At 36.4% G+C, this 24,860-nt stretch overlaps 2 protein-coding genes across 3 annotated transcripts in view; one reads left to right on the top strand and one right to left on the bottom strand.

The window, feature by feature from the left end:
* The first annotated feature begins 1,440 nt into the window (after positions 1–1,440).
* Positions 1,441–21,969, top strand: bmal1a (basic helix-loop-helix ARNT like 1a). Its single transcript, XM_056451816.1, has 19 exons — positions 1,441–1,567; positions 8,328–8,386; positions 8,478–8,626; positions 10,358–10,378; positions 10,501–10,539; positions 10,638–10,670; positions 10,768–10,925; positions 11,029–11,108; positions 12,385–12,477; positions 12,562–12,679; positions 12,758–12,907; positions 13,738–13,984; positions 14,172–14,278; positions 15,065–15,215; positions 16,526–16,614; positions 16,696–16,804; positions 18,313–18,406; positions 18,495–18,588; positions 21,508–21,969. The coding sequence occupies exons 3-19, from the start codon at positions 8,487–8,489 to the stop codon at positions 21,663–21,665; spliced, it is 1,881 nt and encodes a 626-aa protein (XP_056307791.1). The 5' UTR covers positions 1,441–1,567; positions 8,328–8,386; positions 8,478–8,486; the 3' UTR covers positions 21,666–21,969.
* Positions 21,970–23,045: 1,076 nt separating this feature from the next.
* The window catches only part of btbd10a (BTB (POZ) domain containing 10a), a 28,659-nt gene continuing 26,844 nt past the window's right edge, over positions 23,046–24,860 (bottom strand). For both annotated transcript variants that reach the window (XM_056452037.1, XM_056452038.1), the window contains one exon: positions 23,046–24,807. In XM_056452037.1, the coding sequence (XP_056308012.1) occupies positions 24,494–24,807 (314 nt within the window). In that variant the 3' untranslated portion in view covers positions 23,046–24,493. The remainder of the gene's footprint in view (positions 24,808–24,860) is intronic.

Raw genomic sequence — 24,860 nt, 5'->3', positions numbered from 1 at the left:
TGACGTCATTGTTTTGTTTACATGTGACCATTCGTGCATGAACGAGTTTCACGCTCAATCTCGTAACATTGAATTGAGTTTACAACTTAAATTAAAAATATAAAAAGCGATCTTGGGAGAAACGAAGAAACAGTGCGTAGACGAAGACGAATCAAACATAAATAAAAATATAGTGAATTATCTAGTTGAATTTACACGTGTGTTAAAGCGTTTTATGCATTATCTCTTTTGAATGACATAGTTTAGCTCATTTAACTTATTTAAACTCATTTAGCTCATTGAATCAAATGTATTCAAGTTTTTTACTTGTTATTTGCCACGTTTACACACTTGGCATAAATGGCTAACGTTTTACTGGTAAAACAAAAAAATGTGTCTAAATGCACATAATAATACCCTAATAATTAATAAATAATAATTAATTAATAATAATATATTTTTATTATTAAATTTGAAACAAGTAATGATATATGTAACATATAGACACGTCTAAAATTTGATACACAATATATCATTCATTCATTAATTTTTCTTCAGCTTAAAGTCCCTTATTTATCAGGGGTCACTGTGGAATGAACCGCCAACTCATCCACCATATGTTTTACTCTATGGTTTTACTTAGCAGATGCCCTTCCAGCCACAACCCAGTACTGGGAAACATAGTATATCATTAGACTTTTTAAAAATAAAAAATAAATTGGATTTTATAGTAAATCGGTGAGTAAGAGAAAAAGTTTAACTTGTAATTGGAATATTTTTAATAGATCATGAACAACATCTTAATCAGGTTTTGATTAAATAAATTGATCTTACAAATGTGGTATTAACACTATGACGCAGGATAATTATGAATGTAAAACATTTTGGACAAAAAATCTACATACATGAAGCAGTACTTGAAGGTAATATTGGTTAGTAGTACATGTGTAGTACATGTGTAGTTACTACAAGTGTACATTTATTTAAAACAGCCACCATTTTATTAAACTAAAGACATTTTTTTAAACTGTGATGTTCTTCCATGCTGCATATTTAGAAAAATTCTTAGAATTCCTCCCTTATTTGTTTTTACACTCAATTAGATAATTTCTCCAGTCACTGTCTTTTGTTTTAAACATGACATAATGAAGACATTTATTTTCCAGTATTTAACATCCCTAAAATTCATCATCTACCTCAAAGAAACTCTAAAAGCCCTAGAGAACATCTCAATCTCATCTATTTCTTCAAGGAGCAAGTACATTACACACAATGCAGCAACATGCGATTGAGATCCACCCCCTAACCGGGATCATCAGCCATGTCGGTGAGAAGCGAAAAGCCTCATTTGATTGGCCATCCCGCGTGTCAATCTTTCCACTGTGAAATGTAACCAACACTCCGATTGGCCGCAGCGAGTGCGTCTGTTTATCCACAAATCCTATTGGTTGAAAATATAGGTTAGTGGTCCGACAGTCACACGAAGGAAAGAAAAGTAGGTCAGAGACTGATTCCGTTTATGTCATAGTTCCTCACGGACCGGACGTCAAAAAACCGAAATAAACTGTGATGTTGAGCTCTTCCTCGGGTAAGTGTGACCGTTTGGCGTTTGACAATATTTCTCAAAGTGTCGTGTTTTGCTTGTCGATGTATTGTGTGCGGTTTTTGTCCTCTCGCATATTGATTTCAGTAGGAGGGGCGTCCGTGACATTTCTCAGGTTAAATACCTTGGAAGCGATGCAGCTGCAGCCACAATAAAACAACCGCGTGTCTGTGATTTAATAAGAAAAGGGTAAATCATCACAGAGTGTGCCCACAAACCCACACCCATCCTCGGTGCGAGGTTAGTGCTCTGCGTCCCCTTTAAGATGGATGAATAGAGGGAATGCAAGTGTGCTTGAGCCTCTTGTGTGGGTTGGTCACTTGAAAAGGTACTTGCCTTTTTATATGATGTTTACTGGAGTCGCCTTTTAAATTTGGGCTGTCTTAAACCCGTTTGCCAAGACGGCGTTTTAAGTGATGCTTTCTAGGTAGGGAGCTCAACTGGGGTTGGATTCGTCATGTTTATGAGTGGCGTCATTGTGCTTCCGATTGCGGTTGACTGGGGATTGTGGTGTCGATATTTTAAAGATAGCAGTTTGACAGAACAGAAGAAGAGTGTGAGTTTGGTCACCAGCCAACCATCCAAATAAACCTTACTGTGTGCCAGATGCAAATGTGAGCGTGTAGACATTAATCTGGCAGTGAACGCATAGAGTATTTCAGAGCTCAACAGGTGGGTTCCAGAAAATGTCATTTAAGCCACAGGGAAATGGATTTTGAACGGCATCTTCTGATAAGGCTTTAAAGACAGACTGGTTGTGAGTATGCGTTTTCTTTAGTAAACCTGAAATTAGGCATGGACCGGTATAAGTTTCTGACGAAATGATAACCTTGCATAAAATATCACGGTATTGTGATTACTGCTCTAAAATAAGTTATTTTTAAATGTCTGGGTAAAACAGAAAATACCCACCCCCCCCCCCCCCCCCATTGAATACAATTTATTTTATTTTAAGAAACATTATAATATTTTGCAACGGTAAACATCAGGATAAATAGTTAAAATCAGTCAATAATATCTGCTGTCTTTATTAGTTTCAAGAACTGATTTATTTTCAACACAAAAATGCATTAAAAAAACTTGCATATACAGGACATTCGAAAACGCTTAACGTGAAAAAAAGCTTAACGTGGCTTAATGTATCTTAACAACAAGCGTTAACTTAACTTTTACTTGTGATTAACACTAACTTTGATTTTATGAACAACCTTTTTAACATTTGGTTTCCCTCGGTTGTTGTAAAGTTATGTTAAGCCTTTCCTTATTATAGACTTCAATGGGGAGAAAACGCTTAACGTGATATTTTCACTTTATCTATGGAATTAGGACCTGTTCTTTTTACAGTAGCTGGATTAATTACAAGTACAATTTGACAGAAATTTGGGTTTCTCCGGTTCATGTTTAGGTACATAAATCCACATTAAGCTTTTTTCACGTTAAGCATTTTAGAATGTATCGCATATACCTTGGGAATGGTATAACAGAACATTTTAGTGGTATTAAAACCTTGACTTTTCCATACCACGGTAAACCTTGAAACTGGTTATCGTCCCTTGCCTACCTGAGATAGAATGTCGATACTCGATATACAGCCAAAAAAAACTTCAGGCAATGTGCAGCCAAGACCTTCAAATGAATAGTTTTTATATTTCTGTTATTTTTAGTTGGTCAATTAAAATTAAATGCTTCATTTATAAAAGGTCAGATGTTTTTAAGTCAATCACTTAGTGTATCAATCTTTTCTTAAATGTGTTTATTTTTCAGCACAACCAAACTTTCTCCTTAATGACATCATTTTAGAAAATGATTCTTTGCAAATTCTGAATAGGCGACGCGGTGGTGTTGTAGGTAGTGCTGTCGCCTCAAAGCAAGAAGGTCGCTGGTTCAAGCCCCGGCTGGGTCAGTTGGCGTTTCTGTGTGGAGTTTGCATGTTCTCCCTGCGTTCGCGTGGGTTTCCTCCAGGTTCTCCAGTTTCCGCCACAGTCTAAATACATGCGCTTCAGGTGAATTCATTTGAGTAGGCTAAATTGTCCGTAGTGTATGAGTGTGTATGGAGGGTTCCCAGAGATGGGTTGCAGCTGAAAGAGCATCGACTGCGCAAAACATGTGCTGGATAAGTTGGGGGTCCATTCCGTTGTGACGAGTCCGGATTAGTAAAAGGACTAAGCCGAAAAGAAAATGAATGAATTCTAAATAGTGAAGTCTTATTACGGTGTTACGGTGGCGCAGTGGGTAGCGTGATTGCCTCACAGCAAGAAGGTCGCCCACAGTAGGTGAATTGAATAAGCTAAATTGGCTGTAGTGTATGTGTGAATGCAAGAGTGTATGAGTGTTTCCCAGTGTTGGGTTGCGGCTGGAAGGGCATCCGCTGTGTAAAACATGCTGGATAAGTTGGCAGTTCATTGCGCTGTGGCGACCCCTGATTAATAAAGGGACTAAGCCGGAGGAAAATGAATGAATGAAGTCATATTAGCAATCAATGACTATCAAAGTACAACACTGTTCATGGTCAATTAAATAGTGCTAATGTTATTTTAAAGTTATTCTTACATGCGATTGCAGGCCGAATATTCAATGTAGCCTTGTAAACAACATTGAGAGCGTTAAAATGAACAAATGTGTGAGGATAAAATCGACTTTAATCTTTTGTGACTTCTTGGCAAAATGATTTTTTGTGACCATTAAGTTACATTAAAAATAAAATAATGTAAGCACAAACCTTAGGATCTTTACTACAAAATCTTAGGAGATTTGAAAAAAAAAAAAAAGTTTATTTTACTTTTTTAACGTGGCAAATTACTCCTGCAGTAGTGTGGTTCATATTAGTACACCTTGTTATTTTTATTGTTGAATATTTTTCATTCATCACAAGTTAAAACGACTAACTGTTTAATGATAATTTGAATATATATTTAATCTTTTATTAATGTTGACATATTAAAATAAATATTTAACATTTCAATATTAGTACTATTATTAATACGTGTTTTTTTTATTTGAAATATTTATAGAAATGCTAAATTATTGTTTATAGATTTTAATTCAGTGCATGTATTTTTAAAAATCCTATATTTTACATGCAATAGCTATTTAATACACATGAAACATTTAAAACGCATGTGACAGATTGCCCTAACCAGACATCTGGGAAAAGCGATATACATTAAATGACTGTTTGCTTTTAGTCATGACAAGTCTGACAAGTTTTGTGAAAGCGCAGCTTCTATATTGTAAGATTGGGTGTGTGGCGGTCATTTGAAGTAACCGCATTCCTGAAGTACAGCATCAAACTCTCATCATTTGGGTGTTCATCATCACTACTTTCAGTGTTAGTTTTCCTCTTACCACATCTGCATGCTTTTCCATTCATCTACATTGCATTTGTTTTCTCCAGAATTTGTTGAAACAGAAACTTCAAATAAAGCTCATAATTAGGATGAGCAATACAGGTATTATCTTTAAATATGTGACTTTATAATCCAGTTGTCAGGAGGTTTAATTGGCATATTTGGCGCTCGCACACTGAAAATGTCTTGAATTGGGATAAAGTGACATGACCTAGTTTTATCTTTTTGTGCTTGTTACTTTCTTCCTCTTTATTTCTTCATCTTTGGCAGTCTGAGAAGGCAAGCCCACGCACTCAAGAATAGATCCTTTAGAGATGGGTGGAGTGATGGTGGCTGGTGCATGAGCCGTGCATCGCTATGCCTGAATAAAACCACAGTGTTTTTAACACTTTTTTTATTTCAGTATGTGAATGTGAAAAAAAGATGTCCTTCTAACTGCACTCTTGCCTGATTGAAAGGTCTGTAAACACTTTTATTTCAGCAGAAAATCCCATTTGAACACAGGGGACTCCTGTTTCATTTACAGCAGGAGAAAGTGGGTCTTCCGGCTCTTGAATTCTGCCAGTTGCGTTTGTGTGATCTAAATGTGGCCTAGATTGCGAGCTTTCCAAGGGTTTCCTGGCAACCAGAGCAGGTCATTGATGAAGCGCACCATTCCTCCTTGTGCGTGTGTTTGTGGGAGTATGAGAGAGGTCGTTTGTTAACAATATGGAAGCTCAGTCTGATGATTAAACTGCGCCAATTTTGTTTGTTACTTTCATGTAATCCTTCATGTAGCCTTGTCATCTAAAAGGTCTGCAAAGTTTCAAAGATCAAAGTGCCTGATACATCTTGTTGGTGTCTCCTAAAAGAAAGAAGTGATTCAAAACAGTCATCAATAATTCCAGTCTTGTATTCTGCACAAGCCTGCGCAGTTTTTTAACAAATTTGTATGAAGTCAGTCTATGAGATTCATTAGTTGGAGTTTGGTTTGTGTTGTCGACTTCCTGTTTTATTTGCTACCAAACAAGCCCACTTTGCTTGCACTTCCAAAGGACGAGGACTGATGTTTAAACTGATGCCATTGTTGCTGTTTGTATCTCTGTTTTTTTTGTTGCTGAAATTCAGTTATGGTGATGAATGTGTGGTCTCAGTCGTGCTCTGTAAAGGGTAGACAAATCGCAACAGACTGGGACTTCTGACAAAGCTGCGCACAGAAAGGAAGGGATTAAAGGAACTGAATCTTGGAACAAACCATTTCAGACACTGCTAATTACCAATTAATGACCAACTGTTAAATGACAAAGCATTATTATGGATTTCTTGCTCTAGCACAATCCAGTCAGCGCACTGAACAAAACTTTGGCTTTTGAACACCTTTGATTGGGCATTGCCATTAGTAACGGGCCTAATAAAGGTGTGTTGTAATACAATATATAAAAAGCTTCAACTTAAAAATAAATCTGATGCTATGTCTGATGTAAATGTAATGTCAGACATTTAATGCTTTTCGTTCATTTTTAAATGTGCTTTTAACTGCATCAGGCATATTAGATTTAGTTCAATTGTTTGTTTTTTTTCCCTAATCCTGAAGTTGTTGGGGCGTTTTCGTCATAAACCCCTGTTTATTTCTGATCCTCTGCAATCTATTGGTGCTTTTTCACTGCATGATACAGCACAGTTCAGATTGGTATAGCTCACTTTTTGGGGACTTTTCCACTGCATTACATACTTAGTACCAGGTACTTTTTGGTAACCTCACCTTAGGTGATAGTACAAAGTAGGCATTGTGATTACTGCTCTAAAATGTATTCTTTTTAAATGTCTGGTTAAAAAACATATTTTTTTCCCCTTTTGAACCCAATGTATTTTATTTTGAGAAACATTTAAATATTTTGAAAGCGTAAACATGTCAGACTAAATAATTTAAATAAATCATTGACTTCTGCTCTTTTCATTAGTTTCAAAAACAGATTTCTTTACAATTTAAAATGGCATCTTTGGATATCTTTTCTGCTGGAGATACTGTTGTCCTAAAAAAACAAATAAAAAAACGTAAATAAATCTTACACATACCTTAGGAACAGTAAAGCAGAAAATTTGGCAGTTTTTAAAACCTTGATTTTCCAAACCTTGGTATACCTTGAAAACGGTTATCGTCCCATTCCTAGTTCCAAGCAAATCTTACATTACCAAAATGTGACTTATACACAGTGCTGTTCACTGATTGGTCTGAGAGAATTGTCACTTCCAGCCATTGGATTTGTGACAGGATACACCAGTCCTGCTTTTAGTCAGCAGCATCCATTGTTGTATTTTTTTGATCACATAATTGATCCATTTATACCGCCACTGTGAGAAAAATACACCTCAAATGGCAGCATCATTGTTAGTGGAAGAGGTCCAGAAGTAGACATGGTGTTCTGATGGTAGAATGACCTTGGATAAAAATATCACGGTTTCGCAGTATTGAAATTACTGCTTTAAAATATATTCTTTTTAATGTCTGGGTAAAAAACTATTTTTTACCACTTTGAACTCAAAGTTTATTGTGAGAAACATTATGGAAATATTTTGGAACAGTAGCTAAACATGTCAGGCTAAATAATTCAAATGTCATTGACTTTTGCTGTCTTCATTTGTTTCAAAAACACAGATTTCTTTACTATTTAAAATGGCATCTTTGGATGTCATTTCTGCTGGAGATAGTGTTGTCCTAAAAAACTAAAAACAAACTGTAAAAAAAAAATCTTACATGTAACATAGGAATGGTATAGTAGAACATTTTGGTGGTTTTAAAACCTAGATTTTTCCAAACGATTGTAAACCTTAAATGGTTATCGTCCCATGCCTAGAAGTTTCTCTTGCTGCAAATCCATTGAGAACTGGAAAAGGTTTTTCAGGAAGTCACAGCAGAGGCACTGCAACTATAACAATAATTCTACTTATTACCTTATTACACGACATATTATCAAATTTCTAACCTGCAGTGGAAATGTTAAATGAGCCAACCCATGCTGATTCTTGCCGCACAGCGGAAAACGGCTTAAATTTGAAACATTTTAAGTGTTTTATGACCTTGTATGGATGTAAACAAAAATTATTATTATTATTTTTTAATTCTGACTTTACTTTGCTCCAGAACTGCATGACTGAGGTTACTCTGTGGAGTTAAAATGAAATATTTTTAGGAAATCTATTCTTCTTTTGTTGTTGATGCATTGAAAATTACTTTTTTGTTTCCATGCTTTAAAGTCAATGGAGTCTAAATTGTTGATGAAGGAATGAAGCTCTTTGCTAATGATGAAAACTAACTAATCTCAATTATAAACTCTCATAACATTTGCCATGATTTCTGTATGAGACCAAAACAATCCATATGGTTATTATAAACTCCGCTGTAATTTGTTTTTGCGCAGGATCTGGCCACAGGTGAAAGGACATGCATTGATCACAGCTACTTGACTGAATCTATGCGGTGAGCTTCTATAAGATGCACATTGATATAACATGCACAGTGTGACCTTTGTAATGAACTGCATAATAACTTCAGTCCCTGTTGCTTTTAGGATGATCTAATGGCAGACCAAAGAATGGATATCTCCTCAACGATGAATGAGTTCATGTCCCAGAGCTCTGCAGATTTGATCAGCAGTTCCATTGGCACCACGGGCATGGACTACACCCGCAAGAGGAAGGGCAGCACCACTGAATACCAGTCAGTACACCACATATAGTAGTAGAAAGTAGTAATTATAATAATGAGGATGATGATGATGATGATAATAATAATAGTAATAACTAAGGTTGTCATAAAATAATGGAGAAAAAAAACATAAACTAAGGTGCATTAACACTTTTACTTTGTAAAAAAGCAATCGCCAAGTAGTCGCCAAGCATGCATCATACAATGGTTCTAGAATAACTTCCCCAAGGCACAAAGTGACACTACTTGCGGCCCTGTGGTCCCTTCTTCATAGCTTGCTTAAATGATCTAAGATGATTTTGCAGATCCTGGATCTTTTAATCTTGATAACAGACATCTGGCTAATTTTGTTCTTCAAATACAGTAAGTATGTGAATCAGATTAAAATGTCTGGATAAACTGATCTGAGATTGCTGCGTGTGTTGTGAAGGACAGATCTATCGATCCTCAAAATAATGAGCAGCAATGCAACAATTGGCTGACGGCAATGCAACGTAATCATCTGATCAATATTCAATCATCCATGTAAGCAAAATTACATAAAATTCGTAGTAAACGGTTTGTTAAATATGATGCACAATAACTTTGCACAGTTGTTGTGTGCTGCATGTTCTACATGTTCATGTGTCAAGAGTATTTAGCAATTTATTTAATTTTAGAGCGGGTTTTCTTTATTATATTCAAGTTTCAAGGCCTCTTCAAGTTCTGTTGCATTTTGGTATTGGTGAAGATGTCTGCAAATTTTGTGAAGCGTCAAATCACCGGCATATTATCTGTCAAAACGTGTGCATGACTACATAAAAAATTATTTCTTTCCTTAAAAAAAAAAAAAAAAATGAGACTATTGACCATGTGTATTGTCATACCCAAATTGTACTTAAGCTTGAATCAGATTAAAATGTTTGGAGGAACTGACCTGAGATTGCTGCGTGTGTTGTGAAGGACTGATCTATCGATCCTCAAAATCATGATCAGCAATCATAATCAGTACATTAAAATGGTATGCGTTTGTTCCTAAAAAGTCCATATTAATAAATTTCAGGAGACCTTCAGGAGAGATCATTCCCGTGACTGTACTTTAATTTCAGACTGTTTTACTAAACCGTTTTCTCTAGTGTATATAATCTGTAAGTTTGAAAATATTAGTATTGAGGACATACTTTCAGTATCACCTCTGCCTGAAATTACCCGATCAAATCCTGGTTATATGAAATAAGCCTGTTCCCGAGCAGGTTTAAACTACCAGAATTGTTGCTATGACAACAACTCTCGACTGAGTTTTGAAGAACTGAACGATCCTGGATTGTGTCAAATCATAAACCAAACCCAGCTAATTGAGTAATCCACACATGAAGAACGAACCCCTTTAGTCCGCCATTGGTGTTTTGCTTGTCAAAGCTTTCGCATGTGTGAAGTCACCGTTTTCAGAAAATCACATTTGTGTAGTTTGCACAGAGACAATAAAAGCATGTGAGAACTTGCACTGTAACACTTGATTTCAGATCTTTTTCACTTCACTCTTATTTAAAAAAACTGACAACTGTAAAATTGCTAAACTAATAGTTAAGATTGTAAATAGACAACATTACACATACACAAAAATATCATTGTTAGTTCTTTACATTTTTAAAATCACTTTTAGTATCAATACTTTTACTTAGCGGCTGCATATTTATTATGTTGTGTTTTTGTATGGTTCTAAAACATTGAAACCTTTTTTCAATATTTTGTATTGTTTTGCAGGATTGATGGCTTTTCATTTGAGTGAGTACATTTATTTGCTTAATACTTTACATTACTTTAGAGATCAGTAAGAATAATTAAATTGAAATAATTGCGGTCAAAAGTTGCTTTATTGACCTCCTTGGTGCTTTTTATTTTTACAGCGATAGCATGGACACAGATAAAGACAAGACACTAGGAAGGTAAATGAATCTGAATTGCATGCTGTGTTTTTTAAACACACACTCACAAAATGTAAATGATTAATGACTAATAAAACGATCTTTTCTCTAAAACCCAGGGATGAACAGCAGGGCAGGATAAAAAATGCCAGGTAGAGTAAACATGTTACTTTTTTTTTTTTAATTTATAGACGTTCCATGCTTGTGTCTTTTAGCTGATTTTTTTTTTATGTTAAACATGTTGTTTAGGGAGGCACACAGTCAAATAGAGAAGAGAAGGAGGGATAAAATGAACAGTTTTATAGACGAGTTGGCATCGTTGGTCCCCACATGTAACGCCATGTCTCGCAAGTTGGACAAACTCACAGTGCTTCGCATGGCTGTCCAACACATGAAGACATTACGAGGTGAGAGCTTTCTGCCACAGCGCTGATTGAGCTCATTAAGAACCCCAAAGCAAACTCTTTCCACATGATTTTATGCTTATGTTTTTCTCTCTTTTTCTTGAAGGGGCCACCAACCCATACACAGAAGCCAACTATAAACCAGCATTCTTGTCGGATGATGAACTAAAACACTTGATTTTAAGGGTGTGTTGAAAATATCAACTCCAGAATGCGCCTAAAATGGTTGCATTTGCGAGTAGTTGTTGTGATAAGGTTACAGATCTCAGCTGTGAACCATATAAATTTACACAGTGTGACTGTTAAATGGCAAATATTATGACTTTCTGTGTGTTTTCTGTGAATAATAGCCTCTTACATGAATGGTCCATGTAATAATCTGCTTGGAGTGCCAAAATAATGACAGTTAATTATGTCAATGCTGAGTTTATAGAATATAAGTGATGCTGACGTAATAAAAGTCAGTGACACTGGCTCTGATTCAGTGTAAATTTACTGTTTACAGTTGTCAACATGGAAAAGGCGCATTCTCACTTTAACTGAACTCAAGTTCCTAGGCATTGCTGAAAATATTTTAACTGTAAAAACAGGACCAATGCACACAAAACATGACTGAAAGGGTTTTAAAAATGTAAAGCGCTTTTTGTGTGGTGTATATAGAAATATAATTTGGTGCCTGTTTTTTTTTTTTTTATATCTGTACCTGAAGCTAATGCTCCTTAAAAGGTTCACCCCAAAAATTACAAATTTTAATGTCTCACTTTTATGTTGTTTTGATCCCCTGAGATCTTTGTTCATCTGCAAACAGTAACGTGAGATATTTTAGATGAAATCCCAGAACTCTTTCATTCTCTATAGAAAGCAATTGTCTCAAGAATTTTAAAGACCCGAAAAAGATACCAAAAACATTCAATGTGACTTCAGTGGTTCAACTGTAAGCATGCAAAGTTCCAAAGAACACTTTTGTGCTCAACCTGTGAAAATGACTTTGTTTGCTAATGTTTTCGCTTCCTTATCAGGTCATCAGTGTGCACATTTACAACGGGCAATACAACATGCAAGCATCGTATTACCCATAGTAAACATGCCTGATACAGCTGAGGAGATGACAAGCAAAGTTGTTTTTACATTTGTTTTGGCCCCTAAAGTGTTCTTGGAACTTTGTATAACAGATAAACCACTGAAGTCAGTATCTGTCACTGTATTGTACCAATGATTTTTGGTTTTCTTTTCTGGAGGATGCTTTCTTAATTTCTTCCAAAATATTTCAGTTTGTGTTCTGAAGATGATTAAAGATCTCAGAGAATGGATTAACAAAGTGGAGAGTACTTAATGACCGAATTTACATTTTGGCTTTAATTGGTTTATTTTATTGCTGTTGTTTTTCTTTGTAGAGCCCTATAACTCACAGCTTTAAAAAAAAAATGTGTAGAAATGTGTTTTAAATCTCTTCTTTCCACAGGCTGCTGATGGTTTCCTCTTCGTAGTTGGTTGCGATCGTGGAAAAATCCTCTTCGTCTCAGAGTCTGTTTATAAAATTCTCAATTACACTCAGGTACAGTTTCTTCTCAGGGATCTCAATGCTACTATACACTGAAATGTGTGACGTTAATGCGAACAGTTTTGTTTTCTGAAACAGAACGATCTGATTGGCCAGAGTTTGTTCGACTACCTGCATCCAAAAGACATTGCCAAAGTAAAAGAGCAGCTGTCATCATCAGACACGGCTCCACGAGAGAGACTCATCGATGCCAAAAGTAAAGCTTGTTTGAATGAGTATTAGCAGTCATTTGAAGCGCAGGCAGCTGGACTGATGTTGTTGTTTCTCTGTGAAGCTGGTCTGCCGGTGAAAACTGACATCACTCCTGGCCCCTCCAGACTGTGTTCAGGTGCCCGCAGGTCTTTCTTCTGCAGAATGAAATGCAATCGGCCATCTGTCAAGATGGAGGACAAAGACTTCCCTTCTAATTGCTCTAAAAAGAAAGGTATCGCTAGTTTGTGAGTTTAAAGGCTAATCAAATAAAAAGCCATGTGGTTTGATTACACTTTGTTTTAGATCATCAAGCAAATGTAAATATAAGTCAAAGATAACAAAAGTAAACACATAATGTAGTTTTAAATGAGGGATTTTAAGGGAAAACAAAATCCAAAACTAAAACTACAGAGCCCTTAGTAAACAAGTGTTTGCCCCCAAAACCTAATAACTGGTCGGGCCACCCTTAACCGCAACAACAGCAATCAATCATTTTCAATAACTTGCAGTCAGCCTGTTACAACACTATGCAGGAGTTTGAGCATGAACTGCCTTTTTAAGCTCATGCCACAGCTTCTCAATTGGATTCAGGTCAGGACTTTAACTAGGCCACTCCAAAGTCTTTTTTATTTCTTTAGCCATTCAGAAGTCGATTAGCTGGTGTGCCTTGGATCATTGTCCTGCTGCAGAACCCATGTTCAATTCAGCTTGAGGTCAATAATATATGGCCAGAGATTCACCTTCAGTTTTTTTTTCTTACACAACAAAATTCATGGTTCCATTTATCTTAACAAGTCCTCCAGACCTAGACTAGCTCACTAACACCACCACATTTTACTCTTGGTTTGGTGTTCATTTTCTGAAATGTTGTTATTTTTACACCTCACATAATAGGACACACACCTGCCAAAAAGTTCAACTTATGTTTCGTCAGTCCACAGAGTGTTTCCCCAAAAGACTTGGCATCAGCTAAATTTTTCACACCTTATTTGGAATTAAGGATATTTCACACACAAAAATGATGTGAATAGCCCCTAAATCTGTCCTCCTCTCTCTTTCCAGCAGACCGTAAGAGCTTTTGCACTATCCACAGCACAGGGTATCTGAAAAGCTGGCCGCCCACCAAGATGGGCTTAGACGAGGACAACGAACCCGATAATGAGGGCTGCAACCTCAGCTGTTTAGTGGCCATCGGTCGCCTGCATCCACATATCGTCCCTCAGCCGATGAACGGCGACATCCGTGTCAAACCCACTGAATACGTCTCACGCCACGCCATCGACGGAAAGTTTGTGTTCGTAGACCAGAGGTGAGCAGCAGCTTAGGAAGTCTCTTCCACTAATAATGTCTGAGCTGATTTGATTACTCACTAAAATGAGATTTGAATTGCGAGAGAAACCTCAAGGGTCTGCGAGTATTGATTTCAGTTCATGCCAGTGAATTAGCATCTCATTTACTGCATTAGTTCATCACCACAATTCATTGTTTCCGTTTAGGGCGACAGCCATCTTGGCGTACTTACCACAGGAGCTTTTAGGAACGTCGTTTTATGAGTATTTTCATCAGGATGATATCGGTCACCTTGCAGAGTGTCACAGACAAGGTATCTGTTTTGTTTACCTTAGTCATACCTATTGTAAATTTAAGGCAACAGGCTGCAGAGGAACAAAAAACACTGGAGATTTGGGGATTTTTGTTTTTGAGGTGGTTTGTTTTCAGTTTTGGTTTTTAGAGAGATCTATATCTTCATTCATAATTTGCCTGATTATATCGATTTTATTATAGAAAATGTTGTGAAAATAATTTTTTCCTATGGAGTGATTTAAATGTATAGAAAATTTAACAAGAATGTGATATTGATGCATATTTGATTTAAAAAAATCACAAATAATGCAAAAAAGCTGTAAACTCTTATTGTTATCAATCTACTAAGGAATTGTGGTCTTGACAAAGTATTTTTTAAAATTCTGTTCACCTGCAGTGTCTTGCCTTAAAGGGATAGTTCACCCAAAAATGACAGTTCCTTCCTGTCATCATTCCTTTAGTTCTGTACACTCTTCCTTTAACTTGTTCAAAACATATTTGAGTTTCTTTCTTCTGTTAGTTGCCCAAAAAAAGGTATTTAGAAAAATGCCGGGAGCTGGCACTCATTGAGTTCTATCGTCAATTTTTCCTTCTTTTAAGTTGATGGGTGGCAGTAACCAGCATTCTTCAAAATATCCTCTTGTGTTAAACAGAAGAAAGAAACTCCTAAAGGTTTAAAATCACATGAGGGAGGTTAAATGATGAGGTAGTTTTCATCTCTTTTTGCATATAAAATGCTTTGTTCATTCATTCATTCGTTCATCAGTATCACATTTGTAATGTTCACCTTTTCTGTTTACTTCAGTGCTACAGATGCGAGAAAAGATTAGTACAAACTGTTACAAATTCAAGATTAAAGACGGTTCGTTCATCACTCTGAGGAGCCGCTGGTTCAGCTTCATGAACCCCTGGACCAAAGAGGTGGAATATATAGTCTCTACAAACACTGTGGTTTCGTAAGTGTCTCTTCACATTACAGTTGTTTGAATAACAAGCTTTTCTGGCCAGAAGTGTTCAAGTCTCTGAATCGGGCAGAGGAAATGCCCTTTTGACGTTCGTCATGATTTAATGGCATCATGACTTTTAAGAGCTCTGGAAAAAAACCTGGGCATATTTACTTCCTTTATAAATGACCGTGCTGTTGTGTTGTGTGTTTTAATGAATAACCGATGCATCTGAGGTCACAGAATAAACATGCTCACACTTTAGTTTAAATGTAGCTTAGTGAGACTTTAAAACATTTCTGGAAGTGACAGTTTAGAAAAATAGTTTAAGTTACTTTCACTATTAAACACAATTATACAAGTGTTATATATGCTAAAATTAGTGCTGGGCAAAGATTAATCATGTTTGCATCGCATCCAAAATAAAAGTTTGTTTAGACATAATATATACATGTATTATATATATTTGTATGATGTATATGTGATGCACACACAATTTTGTTACATAGATATTTATATTTTTAAATAATTTGCATCATATATATAAATAAATATTCTCAAATATATGTATGCTTGTGTGTATTACAAACACAATAAACACACACATTGTCAAAACAAACTTATTTTGAATGCAATTTAATTGCAATTAATTTTCCCCAGCACTACCTAAAATATTACGATATTATTGCATAGTACTATTTCAAATTCAATGAAATGAACATTTACTCAAATATTTTTTATCGCATATTAGTTATTTTTGTTTTAACAATTAGTACCTTATTTCCTTAAATGTATAATCTATAATCAATAATATAATCTATAATCAATAATCATCTATAAATAAAATCATCTGTAAAGTTGGCGCAATAGCCTAGTGGTTAGCGCGTTGACATGGTGCAGTAGCACGTCAGGGCGTCACGAGTTCGAATCCCGGCTCGAGGACATTTCCCTACTCTACCCCCCCCTCTCTCTCTCTCTCTCTCTCTCTCCAACTTCGCTTCCTGTCCTATCTAATAAAGGCAAAATGGCCAAAAATAAATCTTAAAAAAAAAAAGTCATCTGTAAATCTATAATAAACAAATAATAGTCTTATATTTACCACTACAATGTTACAATATTATAATACTTTCAGTTATAAAATGAAATATTATAATGTGCTATTTTATTATGAGTTCATACATCTGAAGTCTCGCCAAATATTTTTTTGCGAATGAATCCTTCATCAAATGTCCCATTTCTCACATAAATGGATCGCAACATGTTTTTTTCATATTGACTGATGTAATATTGTCTGTTATAATAAACAGTGGTGTTGTTTTCAGGGGCAGTATGCTTGAAGGAGCAGATCCTAGTTATTCTCAGACAGCCTCGTCTCCTCAGAGCATGGACAGTGTTTTAACATCAGGAGATGGTGAGATCGGTTTCCAGCACTTCAGCAGCACTGTCTCCTCCAGCTCTTTCTCTTTCTTTAACCACCGTATGTTTTCAACAGGCGGAGGGAAACGGCCTCTTCAGATTGTTCCTGGTATTCCTGGAGGAACGAGAGCTGGGGCAGGAAAGATTGGACGGATGATCGCAGAGGAAGTGATGGAGATCCAGAGGTACATGCAGCCAAACTACAGTTCACTCTTAAACTTAACTCTTTAAGGCATACGTTTACATCTGATGATGTGTTATTCACATCAGATACACACTGTTTATGTTACTAGAACGTTTACTTTATTCTTCTCCCAGTTCAACATTGAGTATGTTTACATGGACTAATCATTTTAATCCAATTAAGACAACACTCTGATTAAGAGTCTACCATGTAAACAGCGATTTTTGATGAATTTAATCTGACTAAGGTCATTATCGAACTAAACAGAAACTGATTTAAGACGTGGAGTATGGCTATTTTCGCATTATTGAAGTGCAATACACACATGTAAACACCCAATCAAACTATTACTGTCTTGTAGGACTTTTCACTGTGTTTTGTGACAGGATATTTTATACACACACGGCTGTTTGACGCTGTTCTCTGCACTACTGTGAGATTTCAGCCATGATTCTGTCATCTGAGACAAATTTGGGAAATCCTAAAAGATTCCTGAAATCCTGGGCTAAAATCTGTGATCTTTGATCGTTGGTTTGACATGTTCACAGACAGCCGCTTAGTGCCTGTTGCGATCAGATTTTTCCTCTGATGAAGTTCAGGCAGTGTCAAAAGATTTCAGACACTTTTCTGCAGTGTGACAACAGCTGCGATGAGAGTCAATCCAAGAACCAATAGGAGCGCAGAATCTGATGATGCAATCCATGTGACAATTTAAAATGGCCGCAGGGAAATGTCATAACTGTTTTTTTCTTCCTGGTTTTATTATTGAGACTTGCTGGGTGCAAAATTGCTGCTACAGATTGTTCACGTTTGCTGTGAGGAGTAATTTCAGAATGCAGGATAGTAAACGTTTTTTTTTTTGTCCATTTAATTATAATCAAAGTCCCCGTTGATTGAATGAAACTGACTCAAAATCATACATTCAACCATTGAAATGTATATAAAAACAGATCCTCCAGCAATTGTGGAAATTCTACTGGAGGTATCGTTTTTGCAGTCCACGGATTTTAACAGAATTTTTCTTTTGGGTTCCTGGAAATTCAGGAATGGTCTGGTAATGAGCAAAGCGTACAGTACTACCATTGTCTAAAGGCAGTTAAATGCTGGATTCTTCTCACAGATTGTCCATCAAAAATAAATGGCAGTCAGAATTGGATCAGTGCTTAAATAAGAAATCACAACAAATAAATTCTGATGTTGGAGCGAAACGTACATTTTTCTTTCATAATTGTCAGGTTTATTTATTCTAGATGCCAGATAAAACATTCAAAACTTACACACAGATTACACACACAAGCTTTCTCCAAAAGATTTATTATTAAATATTAAATGGATATTTTATTAGTTTGTAGAAAAAAAAAGAAAGATCTTCAACATTTTATTAAGCTATACTTTTGTATTTGACAAACTCTAATTGTCACCATGAATTTAGCCCTAAGAAGCGTGTGTAATGTTAAAAATAAACACACCAATAACAAGGATCGTGATTTTGTTCTGATTCTCCCCCAGAATCAGAGGCTCCTCCCCTTCCAGCTGTGGCTCCAGTCCTTTAAACATCACTGCCACGCCCCCGCCGGACACCTGCTCTCCTGGGGGAAAGAAGGTCAGACCGGCCTCCTGCATGGCGGCTTTGCTCTACGCTTCAAATTATGAAGATGCATTCTGTTATATTAATCTGGTTCTTGTTGTAGATTCAGAATGGTGGAACTCCAGATCTACCTTCAGCAGGAATTGTGTCTGGGCCTGATTCAATAGGATACCCCTATTCAAATAATTCATTAATGAGTGAGTACTGTCAGTTAATCTCGCTTCAGCTACTTTTTTATTTGTTTAGCTGGGGTTCATAAAATTCTAAAAATGAATTTATATGATTATAAAATAGAAGGCATTTTACCTGATGAATAAACTAAACTGATCAAACAAATATATTTTAATTGGGGAGATTTAGGAGAGAAAGAGAAAAAAATCAGGATTTTCATATTTCAGTTTACTCTTTACCAAAGTGAATAAAGTTTTACAGAAATCCACTCTACTGGTCAGAAGTTTGGGGTCAGTTGGGTCAAAAGTCTTTTTTTTTTTTCATGTTTTTTTTTTTTTTTTTTTTTTTTTTTTTATTGTGTTTGAAAAAAAATTGTGTTTTGTGTAAAAAAAAAATGTAAAAAAATATAAAAATATATATATAAAAAAAAGTAAAATATTTCTTAAAATGTTAAATAACTGCTTTCTTATTGTATGTAGTTTCAAATGAAATGATTACTCCAGTCATTAATGCTTTTATTACTATTACTAATTAATAATAATTAATATTAGAGTGATTTCTGAAGGATCATGTGACTCTGAAGACTAGAATAATGAAGCAGAAAATTCATCATTAAAGTCACTGGAATAAATGAATAACTTAAATAATAAACTACTTTTAAACAGTTATTCTATAGTGCAATAACATTTCACAATTGTACACTTTGTACTGTATTTTTGATGAAATAAATGCAGCTTATTTTAAAACTTTAAAAAATCCTACTGACCCCAAACTTTTGACCGGTGGTGTATCTCCACTTGAGTTTTCTTAGGTACTTCACACAGATTTCCACCAATTCATTATGTTTATTAAATGTCTATATTAACCCTCATAACACTTTTGGGTCTGATTTGACAAAAATGTGTTAGAAAAGAAAAATAAGAGAAGCATTATGACCTTGTCTTGAACATTTTCATGCTCGGGTCATTTTAGTTTTAAGCACATTTAGGTGTCAACCATACTTGTGAAATGATATGTGAAGCTTCAGACAAGCTTCTGTGAACTAGATCTCCAAATTGATCATAGATTTGTGCAGAATACTCTTCATAAAGCTGTACAGGAAAATGTAACTCGAATATCTTCACATGATATAGAAATAACTAACATTATATCTAACGATTCCATTTAAAGTTTTCTCTTCAAAAAGTACGAGGTCAGGCTCATATTTTGACAGATTTCTGGCAGATAAATAAACGCTGCTGGTTTCAAAGTGAAGAGTTTTCATTTGGTCATGAATGTTCATAGATGCTCTGAACAGCTGACAGTAAATGATGCAACTGGTTTTAAGTCTCTGACACACTCTATCATCAACAAGATGAAGATCAAGACCAGCTTTGAAAGTCTTAAAACCTTGAAGTTTTACAAGCTTGAAATGACAGATTTTAGTCCGACAGATAAAGATGGGCTTGAAAAGCATTGCTTGCTGGTTGTGCAAGTGTTGCAAGATGGTTTCTTTGTTTTAGTGCAGTGCTAGTATGTTAGTAGCATGTTGCAAACATGTTTCAACATTGTTAGGATGTTTATTAGCTTGTTAAAGCATGTTTTGACATGCTAATAGTAAGCTTTAAAATGTTGCTAGCATCTAAAATGTGAATGTTGACACGTCACGCATGTTAAAATGTTTATATTATTAGCATGTTGTACCATAGTAATAGCATGCTTTAAAATGTTTCTAGCATTAGTGCTTTTGCATTTTGTTAGCATGTCGTTCAGAATGTGATGTTTTAACGTGTTACCATCATATTGGCAGGTTTTGTCAAATTAAAAGCAGATTGTTAGCATGCCCTGTTTTTTTAAACACGTTTATAGCATGTTACTGTTACATCATGTTAACAACAAATTGCATATTTAGGCATGTTCCTTGCATGTCTTATTTAAACATGCAGCATTTCAACAGCACACAATGTTAGCATGCTGTAGCACATTGCTAACAGGTTTCAGCGCATGTTCTAAGAATATTACATTTTTAAAATGTTAATGTGTTGCTAGCGTGCTCCAGCACATTGTTAGCTTGTATCATCATGTTAGCACGTTACCATGTTAACATTTCACAGCTAGTTTGATCCAGCTTGTTTTAAAGTTAAACATAATGCAACATAATAGACATGCAAGCAATATTCTGAAACATGATAGCAATGTGCTGTGGTGTTAGATTATCACGTTTAGAACATTGCTAGCATGTTGTTACCATGTTTACAGGGTTATTTAACATTACATGTTGCTAGATGTATTACATTTCAACATGTTCTTAGCATGTTTGAAGATCGATAGCTTTTTAACATGCTAATGTGTTGCTACCATGTTTTAACACTAACTTGTCTCAAAATGTTACTGTGCTGGAATGTTGAGCACATGATGTAATTCAACATAATAGCATGTTGCAAGCATGTGGCTAATAATACATGACTACCATGTTTCAGAACATTGCTTTCATGTCTGTGTAAGAATATCATGTTTCGGGTATCTTACCACATTACTGGTATGATTTAGCATATTGTCAGGACTTTGCTATCACGTTTTAACATTTGTAGCATGCTATCATGTTTAAAATGGTATCTTCTCGCTAGCGTATCTTAGCAAGTTGCTAGAATGCTATCATTTATAAGATGTTAGCAAGATTTACCATGTTGCTAGCTTATTTATATGATGTCAGGTCACTTTTAAGCTTCGCATTAGACAGATGGATGGATGGACTGATGGATGGTTATGTTTTAGAAGTTTAAATGGCCGTGTGACAGTACGCTTACGTTCTCCAGCCAACGCATCAAAACATAAAAGAGGCTCTTCACTCTGAAACCAGCAGCAGATGTATCTTCTCTGGCTGCACGCTGAGCCATCTGGCTTTTATTCTTCCACATATTGCGCCATGTTCTCTAGCAAGTGCACTAAAGCTTGTCGGCCTGCAGGTGACAACTCTCATCTGAGCATCGACATCATGGAGGAGCCTGGATCCAGCAGCCCCAGTAATGATGAAGCAGCGATGGCCGTCATCATGAGTCTCCTGGAGGCAGACGCAGGCCTCGGGGGCCCCGTGGACTTCAGTGACCTGCCCTGGCCTTTGTGAAGCCACGGATCATGGAGATCATGGCAAGGCAAACGGGAGCCAACTGCACATGTCCTGCCGAATGGAGATGTCGAGACGGATTATTCCTGTGGTGCCCATCAGCAAACAGCGCTCTATTTCTATACATATATAAATATACATTGTGTTTTAATGTTTTTACACTACAAACAGTTGTTGATGTTCAAATATTCTATATGCAGATTGTAACTAATATTGTAATTCTATTATGTAAGATTTCTTTATGCAAAAATATATATGGTAAAAGTGTAAACGTATCAGCAGTGGATATTTTTCAAATAAAATAAGAACAATGTCTTCAGCGTTGCGTTTCTTAAGCTCGTCAGTCAACTGTAAATATGAGTCTTTATTTGCATCTCGATAAAAATAGATCTGAGAAAATTGATGCGTTCTGGAATATTGGAGGAGGCTTCTCCTCAAGCCTCTCTCTCCCTCTCGCTCTCTTTTCTGGCTTTTGATTGGTTCACTGCTGTGATATTTTTGTTCTATGTTGCCATCCAGTGGTAAAATCCAGAGGAAATGAAGTGTGTTGTCAGGGAAAAGAGACGATGGCTTGACAATTGAGCTTCATTATAACTCTATATACAATACTCTATTGTAGGTCAAACACAAACAATGATCACGATGTCAACTGTTTCATCAGCAGGACATCACTGAAATGTGGTGGAATTTATCTTAAGGGTGAGTCTTTATAGAGCAATGACGGTGTGTGTGTGTGTGTGCACATTTATACATGTACAGTTATATTTACAGTATGTGCATTCAGTTTCTTTTCAGTTTAGTCACTTTAATAGTCAGGGGTCACCACAACAGAATGAACTGCCAACTTATCCAGCATGTGTTTTACACAGTGGATGCCCTTCTAGCTGCAACTCAGCACTGGGAAACACCCATACACTCTTGCATTCACACACAGACACAACAGCCAATTTGGCTTATTCAATTCACCTATAGTGCATATCTTTGGACTGTGGAGGAAACCCATGTTAACTCCACACAGAAATGCCAACTGACCCAGCCTGGGCTCGAACCAGCGAACTTCTTGCTGTTAGGCGACAGTGCTAACCACTGTGCCACCATGTTGCCCTCAGTATGTGTATATGAACATTAAGTACATTGTATTTGCGTGTATATTTCTGTCCAAATCCTCTCTTTACTTTAGAATTGTCTCATCCATTGTGGATATTAATGGACTCCACCTAAAAGTCAATTAAATATGAAGTGACGATCACAGTGACCCATTCAGAATAGAAGACTACAGGATTCAGCATTTATTTTTATTTAAGTATTTTTATAGTATTGTATGAACAGTTGATAGATGTATGGCCTATAAACACTCATTTCTATGATCAGAAAGGAGTCTAATTGATCCAACAATGCTTTATTAAAATAACATTTGTCAATCGGTGCAGTAGACGAACGTCTCTCTCTCGCTGCACTGCAGCTACAAACGACAGTAGAATGAACAGTACGGTACAATACAAACGTGACATCACTTCAGTACTCTTTCATGCATCACAGTGAGGCTCCACTTCACCGTCTGCACCACACTAAACCTACAACGAATGCTACAACCTGCTTCATTACAGGACGTAGTTCTTGAGCAGTGTTGTTCAGTGGATTGTGCTCCTTTTTTATTGCAAAGTGAAACAGCAGTAGCAAAACAGCACCACAAATATAGGACAATCTATGGAAGCAGGTGTCCACCACGGAATATCAAATAGAAAAAAAGATCCTTTCTTTTAAATCACAATTGTTTGAACCCCATCGTTTAAACCTCGCAATGTGACTTTAAATCACATAAAAATTAATAAATTACTTTTCATATCATCATCATCATCATAACCCCCCTCCTCCCAAATGCAAGTTAAAAGCTCATCGTTTACATCATGTTGCAGTTGTTGTTTATTTTTTGCCAAATATGTGAGGCTCAAGGCAGCTGATACACTTGACATTAGTGACTGACCTTATGCATGGTTGCTGTGTATATTGATGAGTCGACAGCCTCTGCGTTTCATGTCATTTATTCTCCCTGTGTTGTGTTTTGCCCTGTTCAATGATCTCTGCCTGAGTGAGACACAATTTAAAGTGGGTCACAAGCTGGACAAGAAGCTCTATACATCACATTTACCATTCTATTTATACGACTGCAAACTATGAAGCTTATATCTGGCACTTAGAACTTTCCTTTTTTTCATGTCAACATCATGTTGCAAGTCTCATAACTGCATGTTTCTCTAATTATACTTTTTTTTCTAACAGTTGCAAGTTAAAAACTCTGTTTATTGCATTTCTTGCAATTTTGCAAGTGCAATTCAAGGAGTTAAAACTATGACTGAAACCCAATTAGAGTTTCGTTTTGGCAATTTTGACGTCTTTTTCTCTCCAGATGTTGACATCTTGCAATAGTTTTATTATTTATTTGACTGAATAATGATAATTGCATCTTTTTCACAGCTGACTTGTCTTGCAGTTGCTGGTTATTTCTGACTTTTGTTTCTTGAAATTATATTTTACAACTCAAAATTGTGATTTTGTAAATGTACTGTAAGACATTTTTCCCCCAGTCCATGGCTTTGCTTCCACAGCAACCTCTTAAATAATGAATGTGAGGAGTGATTATCAACATTGAGGATCTCCTCAAATAAATCAAAACCTGCTTTGGCTGAGTTCTGTCCAGGAAAGAGTGTCTGGAGGTGGTGTGCTGCCGCAGTGCTTGTCTTGAAGACTCGTGTAAGGCGGGAGAGACTAGAAAGGCAATGCGGTCTTGGCAGCGGGACCAGTGGAGTGTGTTTGTGTGTGTGTGAGGGTCAGATGGCCGGGGACGAGGCGTCAGGATCAGGCTCATAATGTTGGCTGGGCTGTGGGTGGTTTGGGAGGATGTCGAGTTCGTCCACCTGTGGCCCAGGATGCAACACCACTAGCTGGTCCTGAGGAATGTCTGCCGCCGCTGCAGCCAGGTTTGTGATTGATTTGCTCTTCACACACTGAAAGTCCACGTGTCTGCTTTTGCCCTCCTCTTTCTCCCAGGACATGCGGATGAAGGGCCGTTGGACGTAGTTGTAGATGACCTCGGGACGCCCGCCAGGACGCTTCTTCACTTTTTCTTTGTAGGTTGGGTATCCTGAGAGTAAACACAGCGGTGTTAGGAGGAATGCAGAGATCTATCCAAAAACT

Source organism: Danio aesculapii, chromosome 25, assembly GCF_903798145.1.
Source record: "Danio aesculapii chromosome 25, fDanAes4.1, whole genome shotgun sequence".
Taxonomy (NCBI): Eukaryota; Metazoa; Chordata; class Actinopteri; order Cypriniformes; family Danionidae; genus Danio; species Danio aesculapii.
Note: the sequence above shows the minus strand (reverse complement) of the source record. Positions and strands in the feature narration are given on the sequence as shown.